This window comes from Acartia tonsa, chromosome 14, assembly GCF_053477335.1.
Source record: "Acartia tonsa isolate MP-2025a chromosome 14, ASM5347733v1, whole genome shotgun sequence".
NCBI lineage: Eukaryota > Metazoa > Arthropoda > Copepoda > Calanoida > Acartiidae > Acartia > Acartia tonsa.
In genome coordinates, this window is record NC_137273.1 from 12,153,456 (window position 1) to 12,175,842 (window position 22,387).

The 22,387-nt window shown below is 28.9% G+C and overlaps 1 protein-coding gene across 5 annotated transcripts in view; it reads left to right on the forward strand.

Annotated features, from left to right (window-relative positions):
* Nucleotides 1-22,387, forward strand: part of LOC145305756 (dual specificity tyrosine-phosphorylation-regulated kinase 2-like) — a 180,320-nt gene that overhangs the window by 46,383 nt on the left and 111,550 nt on the right. For all 5 annotated transcript variants that reach the window (XM_080147538.1, XM_080147539.1, XM_080147536.1 and 2 more), the window contains exons 6-7: nucleotides 17,849-17,905; nucleotides 18,116-18,193. In XM_080147538.1, the coding sequence (XP_080003664.1) occupies nucleotides 17,849-17,905; nucleotides 18,116-18,193 (135 nt within the window). The remainder of the gene's footprint in view (nucleotides 1-17,848; nucleotides 17,906-18,115; nucleotides 18,194-22,387) is intronic.

Consider the following 22,387-nt stretch of genomic DNA (forward strand, 5'->3'; position numbering starts at 1 on the left):
TTTATTTCTTCTTTTTCTTTTTGAAAATTTATCCCAAATGTTGATCTTGCATATAAAGTACGAAATTTGAATATTAGAATAAGTCTACACCTCCCACGCATAATCTAATAACTGTTACTATGTGTTTCAAAAGATTTACATTAATATTAGTTTTTCTTTATGCAACTCATGATTTTATAACCTTTTTCTGTTAATGTAATTCAACCACAGAATAGCTTTCCTAGAAAAAGCTTAACCAGCTTGTTAAGTATTTCTTAATTATTGACATTATATGGCCGTTGTCCCACTTCCATTAAAGGAGCTTAAAAGTATATCTATAGTTGAATCACCTTGGTAACAAGACTCTATACATCAACTCCATTCACCTAAACCTTTAAAGCAATATAAAATACGTTTAAAAGTTTGGAAATTTTTCTGTATTTTAATGGAATAAAATTATTTTATTTAACAATCAATACATGATTCTGTCTCTGATTAAAAATTAATTTTACTTCCGATATTTTGTGTTTGTTCGTTTTTATACGACACATATGTGTGTGTGTGTGTGTGTGTGTGTGTGTGTGTGTGTGTGTGTGTGTGTGTGTTTGTGTGTGTGTGTGTGTGTGTTTGTGTGTTTTTGTGTGTTTGTGTGTATGAATTTATGAAAAGTCATTTGTTTAATTGCTTTTGATTGATCTCTTCAGGGCTAAAGAGACAATTTAATTAGATAATGATAAAATAATATTTGTTTATTGATTAATTTGTATTAGATTACAAATTCTCTATAGAGTAGTCTGGTAGTATTTTGAAAAGATTAATTTATCTTTGATTGTCTTATCCCTGAAATTCTCTGAGTATTCATGGCCTTCATAATAAAGTGGATATCCATTTAAAATAGCTAAAAGAAATTGTCATACCTTCCTAAAAATAGCCTAAAACTTACAAAATACTTCTTAACACGTCGTTTAAGAGATATTAAGTTTCATACAAATATTTCTTTATTGTAAAGGAATTAGGTATGCCATGAATAGATTTCAACAAAAATGTAAAAACAATTTTTTATTCAATACAGCATGTATCATGCATTTAGGAGTATAATCAGGGATAGTACAATGTTAGAAATAAATCATAACCCTTTAAAAAAAACTTTAAATTTTGCTTATGTTATTTTTTGTTGTGTTTTTTTTTGCAGGGTGGGAAGGAAGGTGTCCTCTTTCCCTCCCTCCCTGTAGTGTACTACATATGCAACAAACATTTAAATTAGAAAGGACAGTACAATTAGGAAATGGAATAGATGTATGTAGATTTTAATTTATGTATTTACTTAGGCAATATAATTCAGATTTTCAGTCATTATCAATAATGCCTCATGAAAAAAAATAATAAAATCTTGGTTCTCTAGTTTATACTTCTTTTTTTACTTCTTAATTAAAACTACATAGAAAAAAAAATTATCGGACAATCCTTTTCTAGAGTTGAATAATATATCTGTTAATTTTAATCAATACAGTAATTTTAGATTTAATTCAACGATAATTTGAATACTTAATTTACTTACAATATATTTAAATAAAATCCTTTTAGTTGTATTGATAAAATTGAATTTTAATTGAATAGGGGTGGAGTAGGTTGCGCTAAAAATCCGTAGAATCCGTGAGTTTTAAAGCTTGAAAATAGTAGTAGAACGATAATATTCGCTAAATATATGTATTTCTTATTGAAAAGAACTATAGACAACAAATTTTTATTTTATTTTTATCGTTCTACTACTGTTTTTAACCTAAAACTCACAACCTTTACGGATTTTTAGCGCAACCTACTCCTCCCTTTGTCTAAATATCTAATATCTTCACTTTGAAAGGTCCTAAAGTTTGTATTTTTGACATACCCTAAATAATAGCCTTTATAGCAATCAAACCTTTATTGTAGAAATATAGTTATGTGCTTACAGGGAGAAAGGGGAGAAGGGTTATTTACAACCAATCTCTGCTTGATATTTATATATCCTTGTATGCTAGCTATAGGTAAAAAATCCATGCTGCAAAAAAATTCAAATGTGATTACTTTTTTCTAGGCGAAAATACATTTTCTTTGTCTTGATGTATTATTTGTTTTACAAAACACCAATCCCTTTTTTATGTGGTAGACATCAAAAGGCTTGAAAATGTTTATTTTATGAGTGGCTCAAACAATAATGATGATACCTAAATCTTTTATTTGGACAGGGTTGACGTTTTTTTTGTGTTCACAGATTTTTTTTTTTGACCAAATTGAAATTTTACTTTTGGATATGATCTGAACTTCTGTAAACGTTATCTACCATTAACTTATTCCTTAAAAACATCCAAAATTTTATTTTTTTAAAGCAAAATTGTACAAAAAAGTACAGAAAAAAATCTCAAATTATATATTTTTCTTTGTGTAAGAAAATAAGACTGAAAATAAAATAGACTTGTCAAATTCAGTTATTTTTTTACCCTGGGTCTGGTTTGGTCAAGATATGTTCAAGGGTGTTATTTAACTTAATTGATTTTCAACAAGGACAAATAAATACATCAATTAATGCATGGACATATTTTGAAGAAATGAAGAAAAATTCATATTACACTAGTCCCTATATTTTTATAATTTTTCTTATTCCTTGGCTCAACAACTTTGGGGACTATTATTGGATTTTGATTTGTTTGTTCATTAAGTTGAGTGTCCGAACATTTCAACCACTAATTGTAATCTATAGATGATGTAATTTTGTGTACAATCCTATGGGATGTACATCAATTTATCGGCCATTGTCTTATCCCTTTAGATCCCTCGAAGAATTGCTATTAGATATAGCTGAAATATTGTTGAAAAGGAATTCTCAAACTGCTTATTTTTTATACATGTGCTAAGATCTTTATGTTAATTAATATCACTTTTGGAAAATTATGAAGTAGCTGCGCTACAAAATAATTGAATTTTAATTGGACTAAATATTGTAATGAAAAAGTACCAAAGCCCTTGAAAAAAAATATGGTTAGTTTACACAATAATATACCACCACATACACTCACACACACACGCACAGAGGTAGGGATTTGTTTTCTAGAAATGAATTGATAGAACAATAAATACAAAATTTACATTTTATTTATCCAGCCAATAATAGTATTTAATTCTTTTCTTGGTTGATCACGATTGCAGTTCAATAAGGGTTCCAAATTTTGTTATGTCCTGTCCAATTTTCTAGCGCCTGCATTAACGCGCTCCTTCTCCATACTTTCGCCAAAAGTTTCTTTTTTACGCGCCAATTATTGTAATAAAAATTGACGTGCGAGCGCGGCAGTATTGCGCGCCAAAGGCTAAACGCTGCAGTAAGGGTGCTATAAAAAAATCATGGAGGGGTATTTCATTAAAAGAAAATCTAATTTGTCTTAATTTTTTCTCCTGCTTATATTTGGGTAATTTTAAAACATGTAGTCAAGGGCGTCCAAGCTTTTTTATTTGAGGGGGGAGGGGTAAAAAATTGTAAATTAAAAATTTGGGGGGATAATCTTTTTATCATAGAGGCAAGGACGTCCAAGCTTTTTTTTATTTGGTGGGGGGGGGGGGGGTAAAAATTAAAAATAAAAATTTTTGGGGGTAAATCATTTGGACGTCCTTGCATGTAGTCGACTAGGCTTCCTAACTTATCATATAAGTTCTAATAATAATTTTAATATTTCCCGTTTCTAATTGTTTGTTTATTTTTGTAATTAATTTCATGGTAATGAACATGATTACTTTTTAATTTTTACACTTTTTTCAATTTTAAATGTGGTTTTGTTTTTACTTACTGTTTAAACCCCTTTTTATACTCCCTTTGCTTTGTTACCCATTGCTAATTCCTATATTAAAAGGGAGGATATATTTACCTCCATTGTCCTCTCCCTAAATGCCTGAAAATTCCTGATTGATTTGCTCGGCGACCATTAGCGATAATTGACACGAACTCTCAGCTAAAGTTTTTGTTACACTTCTTCCAAAGGAGCGCAGTTACCTTACAATTATATACTTTTTTTACCACAGACATTCTAGAAGGTCAGGGCAGATGATTAATTGAAAAATTTATTATATATTAGAGCCAAATATCTTTATTATTCCAGAGCTGAATCTTTAAATGTGTAGCCGTTGCCGTAACCGTGGTCGTAGTAGTAGCCGTAGCCGTAGCTGTCGCCACTGCCAGTGCTGCCAATAAAACATGAAAGTTTTTACGTATTATTATTATTAATGTTTTGTTTCATATTTTTACTGAAAATTCAAAAAGTGGTTGTGATTTAAAGACCGCATATAGCCGTGGCCAATTTGATTTAAAGATCGCTATTAGGTTAGTGGCTGTACCTCTGGCAACGGCTACACATTTAAAGATCCAGCTCAGAAAAATCTCCAAACAGGTTTAAAAATAAGTTTCATTATTCAGTTTTGTTTAGTTTTAAATATTCTGTTGCTTTGTTCGCTTTGAATATGTTGCAACTTGTCTCATCTTATGATTGATATTGTACAACTTTTTTTTTGTTCTTTATTGTTTATATTGATAAAAGCTTGATAAGCTAATTTTCTTTTTATTTATTATTTTTCACATTTGCCAATGTAGTTTATCATGAAATAAAAGCATAACAAGGATAATTAGGTTCATAAATAGTACAACAATAACATTTGTAGAAACACCAGGGATCTAAAGGGATAAGATAACGGCAGATAAATTGATGTACATCTCCAATGAGGATATACAAAATTTCCATTTTAGTAGATTACTAATAGTAATTGAAACGTTTGGACACTCAAACTAATGATGTCCTCAAAATTATTAAGGCAACGAATAAAGAAATGTTAATATAAAACAAATTATTGATATACTTTTCAACTAGCGGATGGGTTGTCGGCAATCTCTAAATGTAAAATATAGTTAAAAAAAACAGACAGACAAACAGGCAAACACTGTCATGACTATTAAAAATTTTACTAAAAATTAAAACAATAAAGCAGGCGACAATTACAGACTATAATTGCCTAATTTTCGTTCACGTAAACTCTTTCATTTAAAGAATAGACGACGTTTTTGCGTTGCAAGATATTTTTATGTTAAAGTGCTTCTTTCTGTACATTAATGAATGCTTCAGATGAAGGAAACCTATTTTAAATTCACATTTAGTGCAAAATAAAAAAAATTAAAAAATAATTATGAAAAGTCATTTTGTCTGAAAATAAATTTTTTTGCGGAAAAATGATTTTTCTTGAAAACACTGAATACCATTTTACCCCTTAGCCATATTTTGAAAACAAAATTAGATTCCTAAGACAATTAATTACAGCATTTTGACAACAGAGTGGCAGGAGGATTTAAACAGTAATTTATGCCTTGTAAGATATCTAAAAAACCAGCTAAAATTGTGTAATTTATAATACTTAGCCATAGTGTGCTTTGTGTGTGTGTTTTGTGTGTGTAAGACTGTGTTATTTTGTAAATAATTTAGCCTGCGGGGTCCAAGTAGGACTTTGCCACCATTGATTTGAATAAGATTGCGCCATATTCACACAACCATTGTTCATAAACAATATTCATTTGCCCGGATTAGTAGCAGTAATCAGAAAAAGTTTTTTGTCCTAAATTGTGTAAAAAAGGAGAGATTTGTTTTAAAAAAAAAGATTTTTATTTAAAATTAAAAATTACATTTCCTTTTAGAAAGCATATTAACTTGTTTGTTAATAGTGTTTATTGCATAGTATTGTTTGCTGCAAATGAAAGCACTGATAATTTTATTTGCATCATTTTAAGAATTCTCATTTTCATTAATTCCATTAATTTTCCCTCCTTTTTTTACTGGATATTGTGGATATTATTTATTTTTAAGAATATCCGTCACCATTTCGTTCGACCCTGAAATTAAATGATATCTTTTTTTACTAATTTAGTTTAATAACATTTTTAATATTTTATTGGTTAAGAAAAAGTTGCGATTCTTATGGACAAAATTGTCGTTTCACAGTCATTTTGAAAATATTTCTATTTAAAAAAATTTTTTTTAAATTTTTAACTTATAAAAGAAACTCCTTTTTAAAGCATATCATCATTAGATTTTTACAGCAATATTTGTTTCTAATTTGCATTTTTATTCTGGCGTCTTTATAATTTGATGTAAAACAAGGGCAATTATGTAAATAATAATAATAAACTATCATAACATGTTAATAAATCTCAAATTCATGTTTGCTTACCTAATCAATTTTCAAGTCCATCAATGAATAAAGAAGTAATTGCAAGATAATAAACAAGATCTGTTTTTGTTAAGTCTAACCATTGCAAAATTAAGTGTAAAAAATCTTATCAAATACTTAGTAAAAAGTTTACTAACAAAAGAAAATCAAATGCATAAAATTTCTGATATTTAAAAAAAAACTTCAACCATCTTTTTTCTAACTTAATGATTATGACATTTCTATAGTTCCCAAAACACATCAGACAATATAAAGTAGAATTTCTTGTTTATTGTCTTGTTTAAAAATGTTATGTTTACTTTCATAAATGACCCAAACTATCCGAAATATTCTTCCCAATAAATAGAAACTAGTTTATTCTTTATTCTGATTTGTGTGTGTGTTCGTGTGTGTTTATTGGTTTCGAACATTTTTTAGGCTTTTGCAAGAATAAATGTATAGTAAAAAATCCTTTTTTTTTAATTTTAACACTTACTAAAGTTTTTATGCTTTAAAATTAAAATAAAGAATGATTAAACGTCATAATACTGAATAGACACTATTCTTTTAGATTTTACATTTTCAATTGTGGAAAGTTTCAGATAATTTTGTGTATCTTTTTAGAATCAATGAAGATCATTTGATTCTAGGGCTCACCTTAAACACCCACGCCATAATTAAGCTGTTTCTATGATATTGTAGTACATAAGTATAACAATTCAAACAAGACTTAAAGCTGTTTGTTGTTCTTTGTAATAATACAGTTTTTGGATTGTCTTATTAGCAATTTGAAAAATTATCTGCTAGTATAAGAAAGCTAGCTTTCTTTATGTTTTATAATTTTTTAAGCGTTGCTACTCCAAAATATATATTTTCAATTGGTCCTTCAATACTTACTCTCAACTTAATTTGATTAAAGTTGCTTGTTTTTATAAATCTTTGTCCTGTTTTTTTTATTACAAATTTAGACATAACATCTTTGAGTAAGGCCATCCTTGTTAAAATAATATCTACATATTTCTATATTTTTAAGTATCATAAAATATTTGAAACCCTTCCCCTCCCTCAAACCATTTTTTAAAAAGTTTTGGAATCTATTGTCATATTTATTATCTGTGATTTTTTAAAAACATATTTGTGTTACCTATTTATTTCCAAATTATTGTAGAAGAAATTGGAAGATTCTTCAGACAAATATTGGAAGATTTTTTTTTTATTATTTTCTATTTTAGCCAACTGTGCAATTGTCTAGAACTTTTGAAACCATGAAAAATAATATGAATTTCGTCCTTGAACCAAATTTCATTAGCTGAATCGATAAATTCTTTAGGCAAAACTATTCATAGCTTTTTGAAATATTTATAGTTTTATTTTAATTAAAAGCACCCTAAGTATTGTTATGTATCATATCGTATTATAGACAGCTTTCCGCGGATATTAAGATTGAAACCGTTTTGCTATACATGATTTTTCAGTATGGCTGAGAACCGGTTCTAATTCAGCGGTATCAATCGGTTTCGAAGCAATACTGGAAAAATTTTATTGGGATTTGAAAAAGAAAATAAAAGTATAATCTATAAAAGGGGGAAATAAGAAAAAAATCTATATTAATTCTAGCAGTGTTCCATTTTTAGCTTTCTTAAGAATATTTTACTTTAAAATGAAAAGAAGAATAGAAAATATAAATAGAAAGACTGAAATAGAATATAATTACAATTTATCCAATTAATTCATTAAATTAATTATGAAAGGCGAAGCTTTTTTTTATTTATTGGTTCCTATAGAAAATTTCAAAGCATAGAATACTATCCAGAGCTAGATATGTCCTAAAAACTTACTGTCAATACCTGCTAAGACGGTCCTAATTCTTGAATACTTTCTATAATACACTACCAAAGACCAAAATCTCACAATAGAATAGCCTAAAACCATCCAACTGAAGAACTCAGTTCAGCAGTTATAGAAATCTTAAGCCACAAACAAACAAAGCTTGCTACTTTATATGTTAGGATATATTTTATCACCGCTTTCTATGGACATAACTGTTCTTGTTCAATTATGAATATGCGTTCTACAACAGAATTTAATATCTTTTCAATTCAAAAGAAAAAGAGAGTCGTTAATTTCTTTTATCACATTTAATGTAAGAATGTTGCTATTATCATATTCAAAATAAATGCTGTAATAAGCTTTAAAATTTTTAAACACTAGTCTCTCATTGGACACAAAATGACGTCCAATAAGAAAAAGGAATAAAAATATTGGAAAGAAAATTATTTTATTTCAAAATTAATTCTTGGCATTTTGGAATAAAAAATATAGGGGAAAGAAAATTATTTATTTCAAATTTGTTTCTGGTCTTGAAATAATATTTATTATTTTATTTTAATTCGAGTGTCAACCAATAAGATATAGGCATGCTGTTTTAAAAGTTTGGAATAAAAATTATTATTTTTTGTCAATTCCTTTTTCCAGAGTATAAAATGAGAATAAATTTTCCAACATCATTATTGATTTCTAATTTAACATTGCATACAGTGGGTAATATTTATTTCAACATTTTTTGTCATTCAAAATCAAGTGTCACAAAAATAATAATATTTAACATAAAAAAGAAATTTTTAAAATAATTTTGTTTTCTTTATTTGTTGAAGATTTAAGCCCAAGCTTTTTCTGAGGGGGGAGACCCCCCTCAACCCCCCCTCTCCTAAGGGGGGAAACCCCCCTCGACCCCCCCCCCTGACGCTCTCTTCTTTCAAACTTTCATTATTTCTGTAACTTATTCTAACTATCTTATAAATTTCAAAACATGAGATAAAAAGGAAATAATTTGCTGTACATTATTAAAAAATTTAAAAATTTTAAAAAAAATTCCAACATGATTTTTAGTTTTAAATACAAGAATATTTTTTCCTATATGATATGTTAAACTTAAATACAGGAATAATTTTGTACTGTGGAATTGAAGAAATAAATGCTGTACATTAGAGTGGCTTGATTTTCAATGATTTTCTAATTTTAAAAGTGCTACATACACTTTCTGTCTGAACATCATATAAGAGACCAAAAAATGAAAAGAAAATATTTTGGATAATGGGGAGGCTCGCTGATGCATGTAAACTTTTAGAAAGACACTTGTGGGGAGAATTTTTTTTTTTTTTTTGGGGGGGGGGGCAATTATTTTTCTTTCAAAGTATAGCTTTATGCACCTTCCCAATTTTGTCTTGAAGAGAAGAATAAGTATAAAAAATCTGTTTTTAAAACTATTGATCCTAGCAAGAAAAATCCATAAATAAATTTAAAAACCAAGAGATTTTACATTTAATTTAAGATTTTTCATGCTTGGATGAATATTTTTTAAAACCAATTTGATATTCTTATATTAATCAACAAGACAAATTCAAAAAGATGCATAAAGCAATACTTTGAAAGAAAAAAAGTTGCACCTCCAGAATAAACTTCTAAAATTTTTAATACAATGAAACACCTTCCCCCCATTTCCCCTCAAGGACAAAATCAATTTTTTATATTTAGGTTTCTTATATGACGTTTAAACTGTAGATGTTGATTACAAATTCAATGTCCAAAATTGATCCACTCTACTGTACATTGTTATAATTTAATATTTGATGTGGGCAAACATTAGACATAGATGGTCAATCTGACCCCATTTTTTTCTTAAAAAGAAACCTTTGTTCACTTTTTGTTGTATATGAAATACAGCCCTATAGGCAACATTATTTGCAACTAAATTTTGCAATGATATAATTTTTAGAAAGCTAACTTTATTATAAGAAATTAAATTATTTATAACTAACTTATTATATGTTGTGTCATACGCTTCACATTATATGATGGAAGAAATATTTTCTTCAAATATTTCACTCAAGGAAAGCTTTAACCTATGATATTCAACAATTTATAGCTGATACATAATGTAAACAAAATTCCCTTGTGCTGTCTCTAGGTTATCTCTATTGTATAAATGACCGTACAAAAGAGAAGGAGAGAGAGAAGGAAATAGACAGAAAAGTGAGGGAGGGGGGAGGGGGAAGAAGAAATATAGAGAAAAATAGACAGAGATATTTATTGTTCACCCTTAGATGATGTAAATTTTTTGATAGACTTTTTTGAATTTAAGAAAAAGATAGAGAATGAGACAAAACCAAGTATCATATTTTATTAATATTGCTTATACAAGAAAGGTCATTCAAAATTATTTCACCAATATTAAGGTCAAGTGACAAAAATTTAAATTTCCACCTACTTCGCCCCCAGAGGGGGCAATAGTAGAAGGAAAATTCAAATTTTGATCACATGACCAAATTTGTTGAAATAATTTTAATATCCTTTCTAGCATTCACAATATTACGAAAATATGATAAATAACTATTAGAATCCTTTAATTTTAGATTCTATTGAATTTAAGTTAAATTCATAAATTATATTGCTACACCCTTGAGGCCTCTAGGGGCTTTTGAGGTATTGGGTGAATTCGACCCTACACATTTAACTTTAGTTTTAAAAAGAAAATTCACAAAATTCTAGTAGCGTTTACTCTTGGAAGCTTGGTATTACCCTCCCCCAAAATATTTATATAGCTTCCCAGGACCTATAAGAAGCTGCATTACAAAGTAGAACCATATCGGTTCAGTGGCAAGCAAGATCTTTTGGTACAAATAGACACACTGGCAAACAGACATCCTCTTAATTTTATGTACAGAATAATACATCTGCAAGGGCAAAAGATAATTTATTTAATTGTCCTATTCCTGAGTATAAAATGAATTGTCAGGGATTGAGAGGACATTGCATTAAAATATATTTTTCAATCTATTCAAATCCCTGCCCTTTTTATTCAAAGGCATGATTTTACACTTAATATTTTAAGGGAAGATTTATTTATCATCCGTTTAAATATCCCTGCATACTGGAATATATTGAATTAAGATTTAATCTGACTTGCTCTTATGGAATTTCAATACTCTACCAAATTATTTTTTCTTTCTATCTCATTTTCTATCATTCTTTCAAATAGAATATATTTTTTCATGTATTTTGTTTCTTTATTTTGTACTAGCGGTTTTAATTGAACTTGGGGGAATTGGAGGGAGGGTGGATAGGTTTAGCTGAGGGAACTATTCCTGGACTTATTAAAAAGGAAAACCATATCAGTCCAACAGTTAGCGAGATCTTAGGCTACAGACAGACAGACAAATAGGGATAAATGGCAAAAATATTTACCTAACCCTTTATTTATTTTCATTTTGTTTAATGTTGTATTTTGTCCTTATTTACTTTGACTTAATTAAATGAACAGACAACCTATATAAATGCAAAATGTATCTTTTCACAGGGCAATAGAAGAAAGGTGTCGACCGCAATATTATTGAGTCTACAAAACAAAAAAGAAATAAACTATAAACGATTCTAGTTTTAACAAACGTCAGACCTTTTGCAAATAATCTTTATGGGACACCCACTAGAATGTACACACTTAGGACCTGTTCTACATAATTTTACTTACAAAATATTGCACATTTTAGACGCCCTGTACAATGTTCAATGTTCACCTAACTTCGTAAAAATCAGTAACAATTATATAATTGTAGAACACCCTGTAGAAATTATGACTTCAAATAGCATAATTGTTGGACACCCTGTAGAATAAAGAATGTACACACTTAGGTACTGTTCACCTAAATCTGACTTGTCAACAAGCAAATACAAATATTGTCCTCTCTCCCACTGCTGAATAGGGTCAGCTATTCTGATAAGAAATCAGTTTAACATGGCAGGCTTAATAGTTCAATAGAAAAAAAATCTGAAAATATTATGATAACCAACCCTCTTTAGCAAAATAATATTCCTACAATACAATTTCAATTTTTTGCTAAACTACAAATTGTTTTTAATAATCCTTTTCCCCGTCACTATTCTGTCCCAGATTCTTTTAATTTCCCGAATGGCAAAGCATTAACAAAGTATCTAGTATCTACCTATTTATCTATCTACTTATTTATCCCTTTTCTTACCCTATCATACATTTATATTCCCTCTTTTATGCCGGTTCAATATGATAATATACATGAGAGGTCAGGTAGTTGATATTACATTGGTTATCCCAATAAGCATTGCTATATTAGTATTGTGCTTTCATATGTATTATTTTATTTTATAGATGCTTTTTCAAAAATTCTTTCCCCCTCCCCCCATATTATAGGTTCTATCTTTGTTAACTCTTAAATAAACCTAGATTAATTAATATGCCATTATCCTCTCAGTGTGTGTGATTTTATCAAAATAAAAATCATCTGTAAAGGGTTAAATCTAGGGGTAAAAGTCTAAATACCTTAATACTTAAATGTATATTGTATATCAACAACAAAAATGGCCCCCATCTAATTGATAGGGTTTAAAATATTTTTCCTTCTATCAATTAACATTTCTTTACTTCCTAGCAAGTTAGAAGGGGTTAGAGACCTATAAATAAAGCTTATAATATGTCAAATATTTTCTTTTTTACTTTGAACAAAAGCTTTCTTGTTCTTTTATCATTTCCTCATTTTTAAAAACAAAAAATCGACAAACAAACATATTTTTCTTTTATGAAAGCTGAACAAATTTTAGAAAGCTTTTTTACATGTTTTGTTTTTAAATTTTGCTATGCTTGTTAAGAAGATATCTTAAAATAAGATTATGTGAAATGAATTTTCAAATTCTCAACTTTTCTTATATATTTAAAGTTTAAGTTAAGCTAGATAAACAATAACAGTTATTGAAATAATAATAACAATAAATAAGTTATGTCCCTGACATTTGTTTAGGGGAAGGGGGGGGGATAGCTCCCTTCCTCCCTTAATATTACCAAGTAGTCATTTTTTTTATGGAATTGTACATTTTTTTTTCAAACTCTCAATTCTTTATTAAAATATTTTCTCTATCTGAGCAACCCTTAAAAGATAGTAGTTGTCAAAGGTGACCTAAAATTGTGTCCAAACGTTTTGGCTAAATTAATCCATTTTGCGCATTTTGTGCAATTAATAAAATCTTCTAAGTAACTTTATCAAGAACTGATTTTCTTCAATGATAAGGCTTCGCCTCTGATCGATTTAGATGTGTCCGCTAAAATTCAAATTTTTAGTTTTACATAAACAGACTGGAATTCACCTACTTTTACATACAGTATTATCTATGTATGTCTACTTATAATACACTGTAAGAAATCTATTCCTATATATAATACTAGCGGCTTCGCCCCTAGCCTCTAGGGGATTTGCCCCAAGAGGTGATAAAAAAAATTAAGGCGAAATTCGTTAAAGGACCAAGGAAATCTTAAGAAAAAAAAAATGGGGGGAGATTTTTTTGTTTTTGGGGGGTTGGGGATGTCCCACCCCCCAAGAAAACAGCTTAAAACCACCACAGGACCAATAGGTATATACCCTGAAGAGTAGAATCCGATCGGTTCAGTGGTTACCGAGATCTTAAGGGACAGACAGACAGACGGACAGACAGACATCGTTCTAATATATGACTTTCAATTAGATAGACTCTTTAAAGAGTAAGGAAATTCCTTGTTAATTGGAAAATTTTAAAATTTATAATTGCTTCAATTGAAAATAAGTATTTTTTAAAGTCTTATTGAACTTATTATGTATCTGTAATAAAAGTTTAGTGTATTAAAATATATTTCTAATAGTATAAAGTAAATATTTGTTATATGCTGGATTTGTTATCTATAATTTTTTTTCTCCAAAACTCAGCCTGTTTTCTCCAAACCTTACATTTCAATTCTGCAATTTTTTCTTTATTAATTCTTCATAATTTCTGAACACATTATGAACCACCGCATATGTACCACAATAAAACATGCTTAAATAAGGATAGGTTAAGTTCAATCAAGAGCCTTTCAGGAATAGTAATTTTTGCATTTGGCCATTTAATAAGCTGATAATTATTTGTTACCAACACAATTTTGGCAAGATTATTATTTGGTCAAATTCAATATATAAAAAAAACCTTAAGAATGCAATTTGAAAATATTGTACTTGGCAAACTTTATGGCTTGGCGGGGAGGGTGTTCAGTCATTTCCTCAAATGTGCCATGTGATTTTATTGTCAGAACTGCAAATTATTTTGATAGCACGGACTGCTGTTTTCTTTTACTTTCCTCTAATCTGCAGACAAACAAACATACATTCTAAAACTTGCGATTTTTTTTTTGGGAAAATGAATGCCATTAAGATGTGATGATATGTTGAGTTGAATTTATACCCTGGCTAGATTGGCCAAGGTTTTTAGAATAGATTATACAAAACTTTTCATATTAAAATCAAATAGGTATTCTAAAATGTCTACTATTTTTTAATGTTTTTTTACTAGGTATATTCTTAATACGATAACAGGACAAACGTTTATGAAAATTTCTAATTTCAACCAGGGAAGAAGGTAGGGAAGGGTACAATGGCAAATAAATCAATTTCTGCAATGAATAAAGGTACTAAGAAAGAGAGGTAATCAGGCTCCACCAATAAAAATATCCCGGGAGAACTCGGCAGACCTGCTATTGGGTAGAAATTGTACACATTTTGGTATGAAAGGCCTTATTTTTTTAATTTCTTCCCAATAAAAAAGTCGGCTATAAACGGTCGAATTTCTTAATTAAAACCCATAGATCAATTCGTTTCAATAGTTTTCAAATTTAGTGAGAGATTGATGCTAGTGACACTACTCCTTAATTTTTAATAGATTTTAAAAAAAATAGGGAAACAACTAAATAATAAAAAACGAGTCTACTCCATTTCCATTTTTTATAAGTGCAATTTTAATTTTGAAATTAATTGTCACAATTCCAAGTTTTTAGAGGATTCGCTAAAGAGGTGGATGAAAGTAACCCTAATATGAAAGATTGAAAAAATATGGCATATGATACTTGATTGTTTTTTTCTTTTGTAGGTTTATATATTGTATGAACTGATATCTTCTAATATGAAAAAAAACTACAAGCCGATATAAACACTTACTGAAAATTGAGCATTAATTATTATTTTATATGTTGACGAGATCTTAAAAGACATACCATGCTCAACCCTATTTAATTTTCTTTAAATATCTTCTTTTAATTAAAGAATCTGGTTAGCGTACACTTATTCAAATATTACATATCAGTTCTTAATTAACAAATATTCGATTCCTTTTTTTTAAAGATAATGTTGGAATCTAAAATAATTTTCTCATATGCAGTGTAAAAAATAAATGTACAATATTATTTGTAATGGTTATAAATACTTTAATTACTAAAGAAATCTATTAAACTAGTTATAAAATTACTAAAGAAATCTATTAAACTAGTTTTGGTTCTGAATAAACGTGCGGCGATTAAAACTTTTTTAAAGAATAAATGATTTTTAAAACTGTTTAAGTTTCTACCTTACCTGTTTTTTTATTCTTTTTTAACAAAAAGATTTTAGCTGATTCTAATAAGGTTTCAACTGTTACAATTTCTTAATAAAGAAACCATCTAATAGTTCCTTTTTCATTATGACCAAGTTCTTTACTATACATTAGTCTTCTTCTCTCATATTTCTATTCTGCAATGTTAATATCTTCCCAAAGACAGAATTTATCGAACTATGAAAGATGAAATTTTTGGTCCTTTCCCTTAATCCTTGAATTTCACCTGATTATTAGATATGATAACTTAACCCTTTGTATGATGGGATGCTTGATTTTGGGTGAGGGGAGTGGGGTGGGGGGAGGGTTAATTACTGTTTACATACAAGCTACAACACTCTGTACCCCCCTCCCCCTAATAATTAACCCAAGTTGTGACGTCACTAATGGCAACTTGATCGTATATGAGATAACAACCCCCCCCCCCTCGTCCGCCCCCCTCATAATTTGAATTCATAATTTCTCTCTTTCTGTTCTTACCTCTATGTAATCTTAATTTTGTTTTCACTTTGAAACCAAATTTTATATGCTAGAGATGAGTAAATTTTGGCTTATAATATTTACCTAATATATTTATTTTTATTAATGGGGAAAAATGTGTTGAGATTTTTAAAAGAATTATTGTTAGCATTGATAAAATACGTTTTATTTTTTTTAAAGTTTCAAATATACAGCAAAAAAGGGGTGCTTATCTGTAAAGAAATATGTTTTTCATTTATTTTGCTTCTTAGTTGTAAGTTTAGATGAGGGTTAAGTATTCAAAAAATTAATCCCATTCCTTAAAAAAACATATTCTAATGACAACTAACCCTTTCATTGCACTTCCTTTGTCTATAAGTTGAGCCTGTTGAAAGGCCAAGTCTTAACCCCGATTCTAGGTATTAACGCCAAGAGCCTGCCAAAGTACCAGTATGTTTCAATTTATATGAATACATATCTTAATCCCAATTTGAGTTGGATATGTCGAAAGATTTATGTTGATCATATGTTACAGATCATATTTCTTGTCATTCTACACATAATCCGAGAAAGGGGTGGAAACACTTCTCTCAAAACCCTCTCAGGACCAATTCAAAGCTTCCCCTAAAATACTAACTTACTATATAAAGCTGCTTTTGTGATCTTAACACTATCCTACAAAAATTTGTGATCAATACTCTTTAAAAATTATTTTAAGCTCTTTGCCTTTTACATGCATTGGGGCCATTTTCTCCCTTTCAATAATATTCAAATTCTTCAATTACATATAAAATATTTACAGGTGTTTTCTTTGGGGATTAGTTTCCTTTTAAAAATAATATTTACATATCTCTTATTTCCTAATCAATTAAATGATGAAATTCAGCTAAAAACTTGAATTAAATTCAAATCCTGTATTTCAATTTTGCCACCAGACAACAAATCATTAATTTCTGAAAATCAAGCTTTCCTAATTAGGACAACAGTGGCTAGTCACTGTATACAGTGGCCTGTTTTGTAATTTGCGCATTTTTGGAGCAAAAAGCTTTGCGCGGTTTTTATTATCAGCTGATAAAGTTGTTTAACCATTCATGGTTACCAACTTAAAAGTAAAGATTTATATAACGGAATTAAATAAATGTAGACAAAAAAGGGTATTTTGATAAGTACTTAAGCAATGTAGGAAATTAAAATTCATACTTTTTAAGTACAATTAAGTTATCAATTTTGTTGAAAATAAAACTTTTAAAATGTTGGCAACCCTAGCTGTTAGAGAGGCAAAATAATGACATATAATGACAATAATCTTTGCAATTCTGTTGACGCCAATTAAGACAAGTTTGATGTCTGTTTGACTCTTACTTGGTTCTAAAGACTTTTAGTTGCAGTGCTAACAAGCTAGTCATGGCAAAAATTCTACTGTTATTTAAATTATTTAGAATAATTAAAATAAAAGCTGCTTAGCGAAACAAATGAATAATTTTCATACTTGAGCTTATTTATATAACTTTTTTGTATTGTTTTTTTCTGTCAGTTGAGTAAACTTTTCACCTCCCCCCCCCCCCCCCTCAATAAAAAGTGCATTAAAAGGAATTGTAACCCTGCAAAGCTCGCGTACATCTTACTTAACCTAACCGAAACTGTATTATGCATAAATTATAGTTCTGTTATTAATTGCTAAGGTGGTAAAAAATGTAAAAAATAAATATTTTGATAGTAACTAATGATCATCTTTTTATTTCAGGGATCCTACACACATATACCCCACGACCACATAGCATACAGATATGAAATTCTCAAGGTATGGTTTTATTTTCCTTTCAGCACATTAATAGTTTTTAACATTTATTATTTCGAATGTTTTAATTTTTTTAGAGTTTTTTTGCAAAACAGATATGAAAAGTCTTAGATTTTTCTAGTCTTAAATTTCTCATATTTAATTTTGTTACTAGCCTGTTATGTATTTGGTTGTGTTGGAGTTGTGGCAAAAATTTCAAATTATATTTTTCAGGTGATCGGAAAAGGATCTTTTGGACAAGTGTTGAAAGTGTATGATCATAAAACACACCAACATGTAGCTCTCAAAATGGTGAGTAGTAATGTTTTTTTTTATTAACTGTTGATGGTTATTTTGTCAGATAGAGAAGACCATTGGCTATTTATTAAAATAGTCCCCAAAGGCTTAGAATAACGTTTTCTTATTTGATGGCTTAACAACTTTGGGGATTGTTATTGAATCTTGATTGGTTGGTTTATTAAGTTCAGTATTCAAACGTTTCAACCCCTAATTTTAATCTAAAGAAGTGGTAATTTTGTGTATCGTTTTGGGGGATGTACATTAATTTATCGGTTATTGTCTTATCCCTTTAGGTCCCTTCATTTTGTTAGTATATATTTGAATTTTCATATTTAAAACAAGTTACTATAATGTAATGAAATTTGCTAAATAAGACTGCAATAGCCATATCATAAATATATATTTAGCATTGTCTTTATGGACCTCTTTCATGATATTTATACATTAGAGGTTATTGTTTTGATAAAAGGCTAGTTGAGCCCCGATTTTACTTTAAAATGTAACTGAAAGTCTATTTTTAAACCTTTCCCCTTAACACAGAAAAAATAATAAGGATCAGATTGGTTAATTTTAATTGTGTAAACCATTTAGACATTTTTGTCCACTGCACCGGGGCGGTTATAATTTAACACTCCCCCCCCCCCCCCATTTTTCTGATCACTATCATTATAAAAAGTGCAAGTAATGAAACTTGGTGGATTTTATCTTGAAAAATTCGTGGATTTTCTTACATTAAAATTGTGCCCGCTAAATAAAAACACCTCTTTTTAACAGCTACTTAAAATCTAAGCAATAAATGTTCCATATTTTATTAAAAAATGATAATCATAATCTGAAAATGTAATGTTTATAATAGGTGCAAAAAACTGAGCTTACTTTAATTTTTGCTTTTATTTTTACATTTGCTGTAAACTTCTATTTTTATGATATATAAATGCTCATACCTACCTATGTTTAACAACAATAAAAAAAATATTTTTCTACCTAAAAACTCTTTCATTATGAAGATGATTTAGATTTTTTTTAATAGTTTACTTTTTGTTTTAATGTGAAAAACAGCCCTATCACTCTAATCTCAATTTATCCTTTTTTTGTGTAATTTTAAAGCAGATTAATGAAAGGGATGACAATTTACAATTTTTAAAATGTTTGTAGTTCAAAATTACATCCTCGTACTAGAACCATTAATAACATTTTATTTTCATTTTTTTTACATTTTTATACAACAATTCTTGGAAGTTTTTATCAATATATATTGAACATAAAAATGCTTTCAGAAAATTAATTAATAAGACATTAATCATGATCTGAAGAATTTCAAAAATGCAGCTGCCACCAAAAAAATGTGAAAACAAAGATAAAGAATTTTGTTTATTATGATATTTTTGCCAGAAAAAAAACATAATATAATTTATTCTTAAGTTATGAAATCATACTACAAATTTAAAATTAAAGAATTTATTAAACAATAATTTTATTCTACCTTACATGTCTGCCAATTCTAAATTCTATGGTGAAGATCAAAGGGGTAGTTCCAACTGGGGGATTAGGCAAGTTTCTTGCTTTTGTGAACAAGAATATTTGTTTTATCAATTATTGCTCAAATTTCATTCAATTTTAATCAATAAATAATTAACTATGGATTCTCTGTATAAAATCATTCACCATAAACCTCTACTCTTTTCAATGAAATCATACCTCTACAGTAATACAATAATATTTGAGAAAATGAGACTAAATTCAACTTTATTGAATAAAACTGAAGGCCAAGTTTAAACCTGCCAAACTAAGCACATTATTTACCCAAAAACACAACTTTATGAATCATTTTTGTGAGCAAGGTTGCTCTGACTTTGACCTTCAATGCAAAGAATAACATAAATTCTTATTTGGCAGGATAAGATATTTTCTGGTAAAAAGGATCATACCATTTGTCAAATTATTGGTTTGGTACATTTATACCTGGAACATTTTAGAAGATTTTTGTCATTTTATAATTGTAAAATTTTTCCTAAATTGCCAATACTTTGCCTTAAGTCTGAATGATCCTATTTGTGTGTTGTCTGCCTGTTTGTTGTCAGTCCTTCTGCCAGGCCAGGCCAGGCCTACTTATTTGGCAATACCTGGATATTAGTTTTAGAATTACCAGACTATCTCAAAGATAGATATTGATACTCAGAAAAAAAAAGTCAGGCTGTTTATTACACTAGTCCCCAAAGTTTTGGAAAAATGTTTTCTTATTCGTTGGCGCAACAACTTTGGAGTTTTAATTGGTTGGTTCATTAAGTTGAGAGTTCAAACGTTTCAACCACTAATTGTAATCTAGATAAGTGGTAAAGTTGTCGATCATCATTTGGTATGTACATCAATTTCTTGGCCATTGTCTTATCCCTTTTAATCCCTGATTAATGGTGATGGAAAACAAACATTGTTGCATTTAGTTTTTCTCAAAATACAATATTCCTATCTTTATAACACAGTTTTATAGAATCTTTGTTCCTTTCCACTATAACCGCCTTTCAGGGGTATTACTATTCATCTAATTTAAACCCAGACTACTGGAGATTTTTAAGGCTATTTAATAGCTTGGTATCACAGCTGAAGTTTTGCTAGGCTAAACAAGTTCTTATCTGTAATTTGTCTGAAATTAGGAATAAGAAACCACCATAGACTTTTTCCTTTTTAGTAAGGATGAATTTCAGTTTTCTATGAATTTATTATTCAAATTCATATTTTATAGAAAACACCTAAGGTGCTTTCTTCATTGTAAACTGAAAAAGCATTTTTAATATTTATAAGGCTATATTTTTGTAATGATTAAGTAACTTTAAGTTTAACAAAATTTTATTTTGTATTTTTAAATGTAAAAAGGTTTATCTTAAATTGTTATTTAAAGATTATTCCAAAGTTGTTCTACCTGAGACAGAAAACTAGTAGTAACAATAAAATTCAGGGTTGCAGGGATAAGAAAATAGATGGTAAATAAGAAAATTAATTTTCCTCCCCCCTCTTTATTATACGAAAAATTTTTTCATGGTAGCTTATATTAATTGAATTGAAGGCAAAACCTAATTGTCCCCAACCTCCCTGAAAACTAGTACTTTCAATGTCCTCTATAATCCATTGCAGAATGTCTCGGGGGGATTCCCCACCTCCTACTATAACCCATTCTTTCTACTGTCTTAATATTCCATAACCCTCTCTTTTTTTCTCCTCTTCTCTTTATAGTAGTAGAAAAATGATTCCTAAAATTGCTTGATATTCCAGGATGACATAAAAATTTTGCTTTTACTTGCTTGTGATTCTGCTGTAGCAAAAGTATTTTAAAACCTAAGCCTGCACTACGTCAATTTCATGTTTTTTTTCTTGAAGTACAGTTTGATACTGTGGTCTAAAATATTTTGAAAATTAAATATTTTAAATCAGTCAACAAACAAGGAAGTAATTTTTATTTGTATTGTTTATAAAATATGATTTTTAGCATTCGACATTTTATGGAAAAATTTGAAGGGTAGATTCATTTTTTGTTCCTTTTCCTCATTGATTTTTGTAAAAGTTTATGTTTTGAGTGCACTGTGGTTTGGTTTTGTCTGTGGCACGACTAGGCCATGTTTAGCGGCCTGACCCAAATACTCCCATCGGGCCACCCCCCCCCCCTCATTGCCCATTTCCTTTTGGGATCCCCCTATCCTCTCCCCTCTCAATACTTACAACATTATACTAACGTAACTTCAAGGATATTTTAGCAGGAACAGAGCAATAGCTACAGATTGAAAATTTCATAACTAATACATTCTGTGTCAATATAATTTTACTGAAACTTTATTTCCCTATAGATGGAATCAATCTCAATTGTAATAATATAAACCTACATGATTGGCGGAAAATTTTGGACCTTAATAATTTCAATGCACATTGAATAGGCTTTAATATTTCATCTACACTTAATTCCATCCTGAAATTTTGTACAAATACAGTTTTTTTCTTTTAAAAAACTTATCCACCAGCCAAAAAGGAAAAAGTTGCCTGGATTTGACTTTGATAATATTATTTGAAAATATTTTTGTGCATATTTTTCAAAATATTTGCAATTTTTCTTCAAGAAATTTGTAAAATGTAAACCACCAAGATTTGGCAAGGTACAGGGATAGGGTTTCTGAAAACTTTTCTGTAAATCAAAAATGAATAATTTCTTAGTATTAGTAA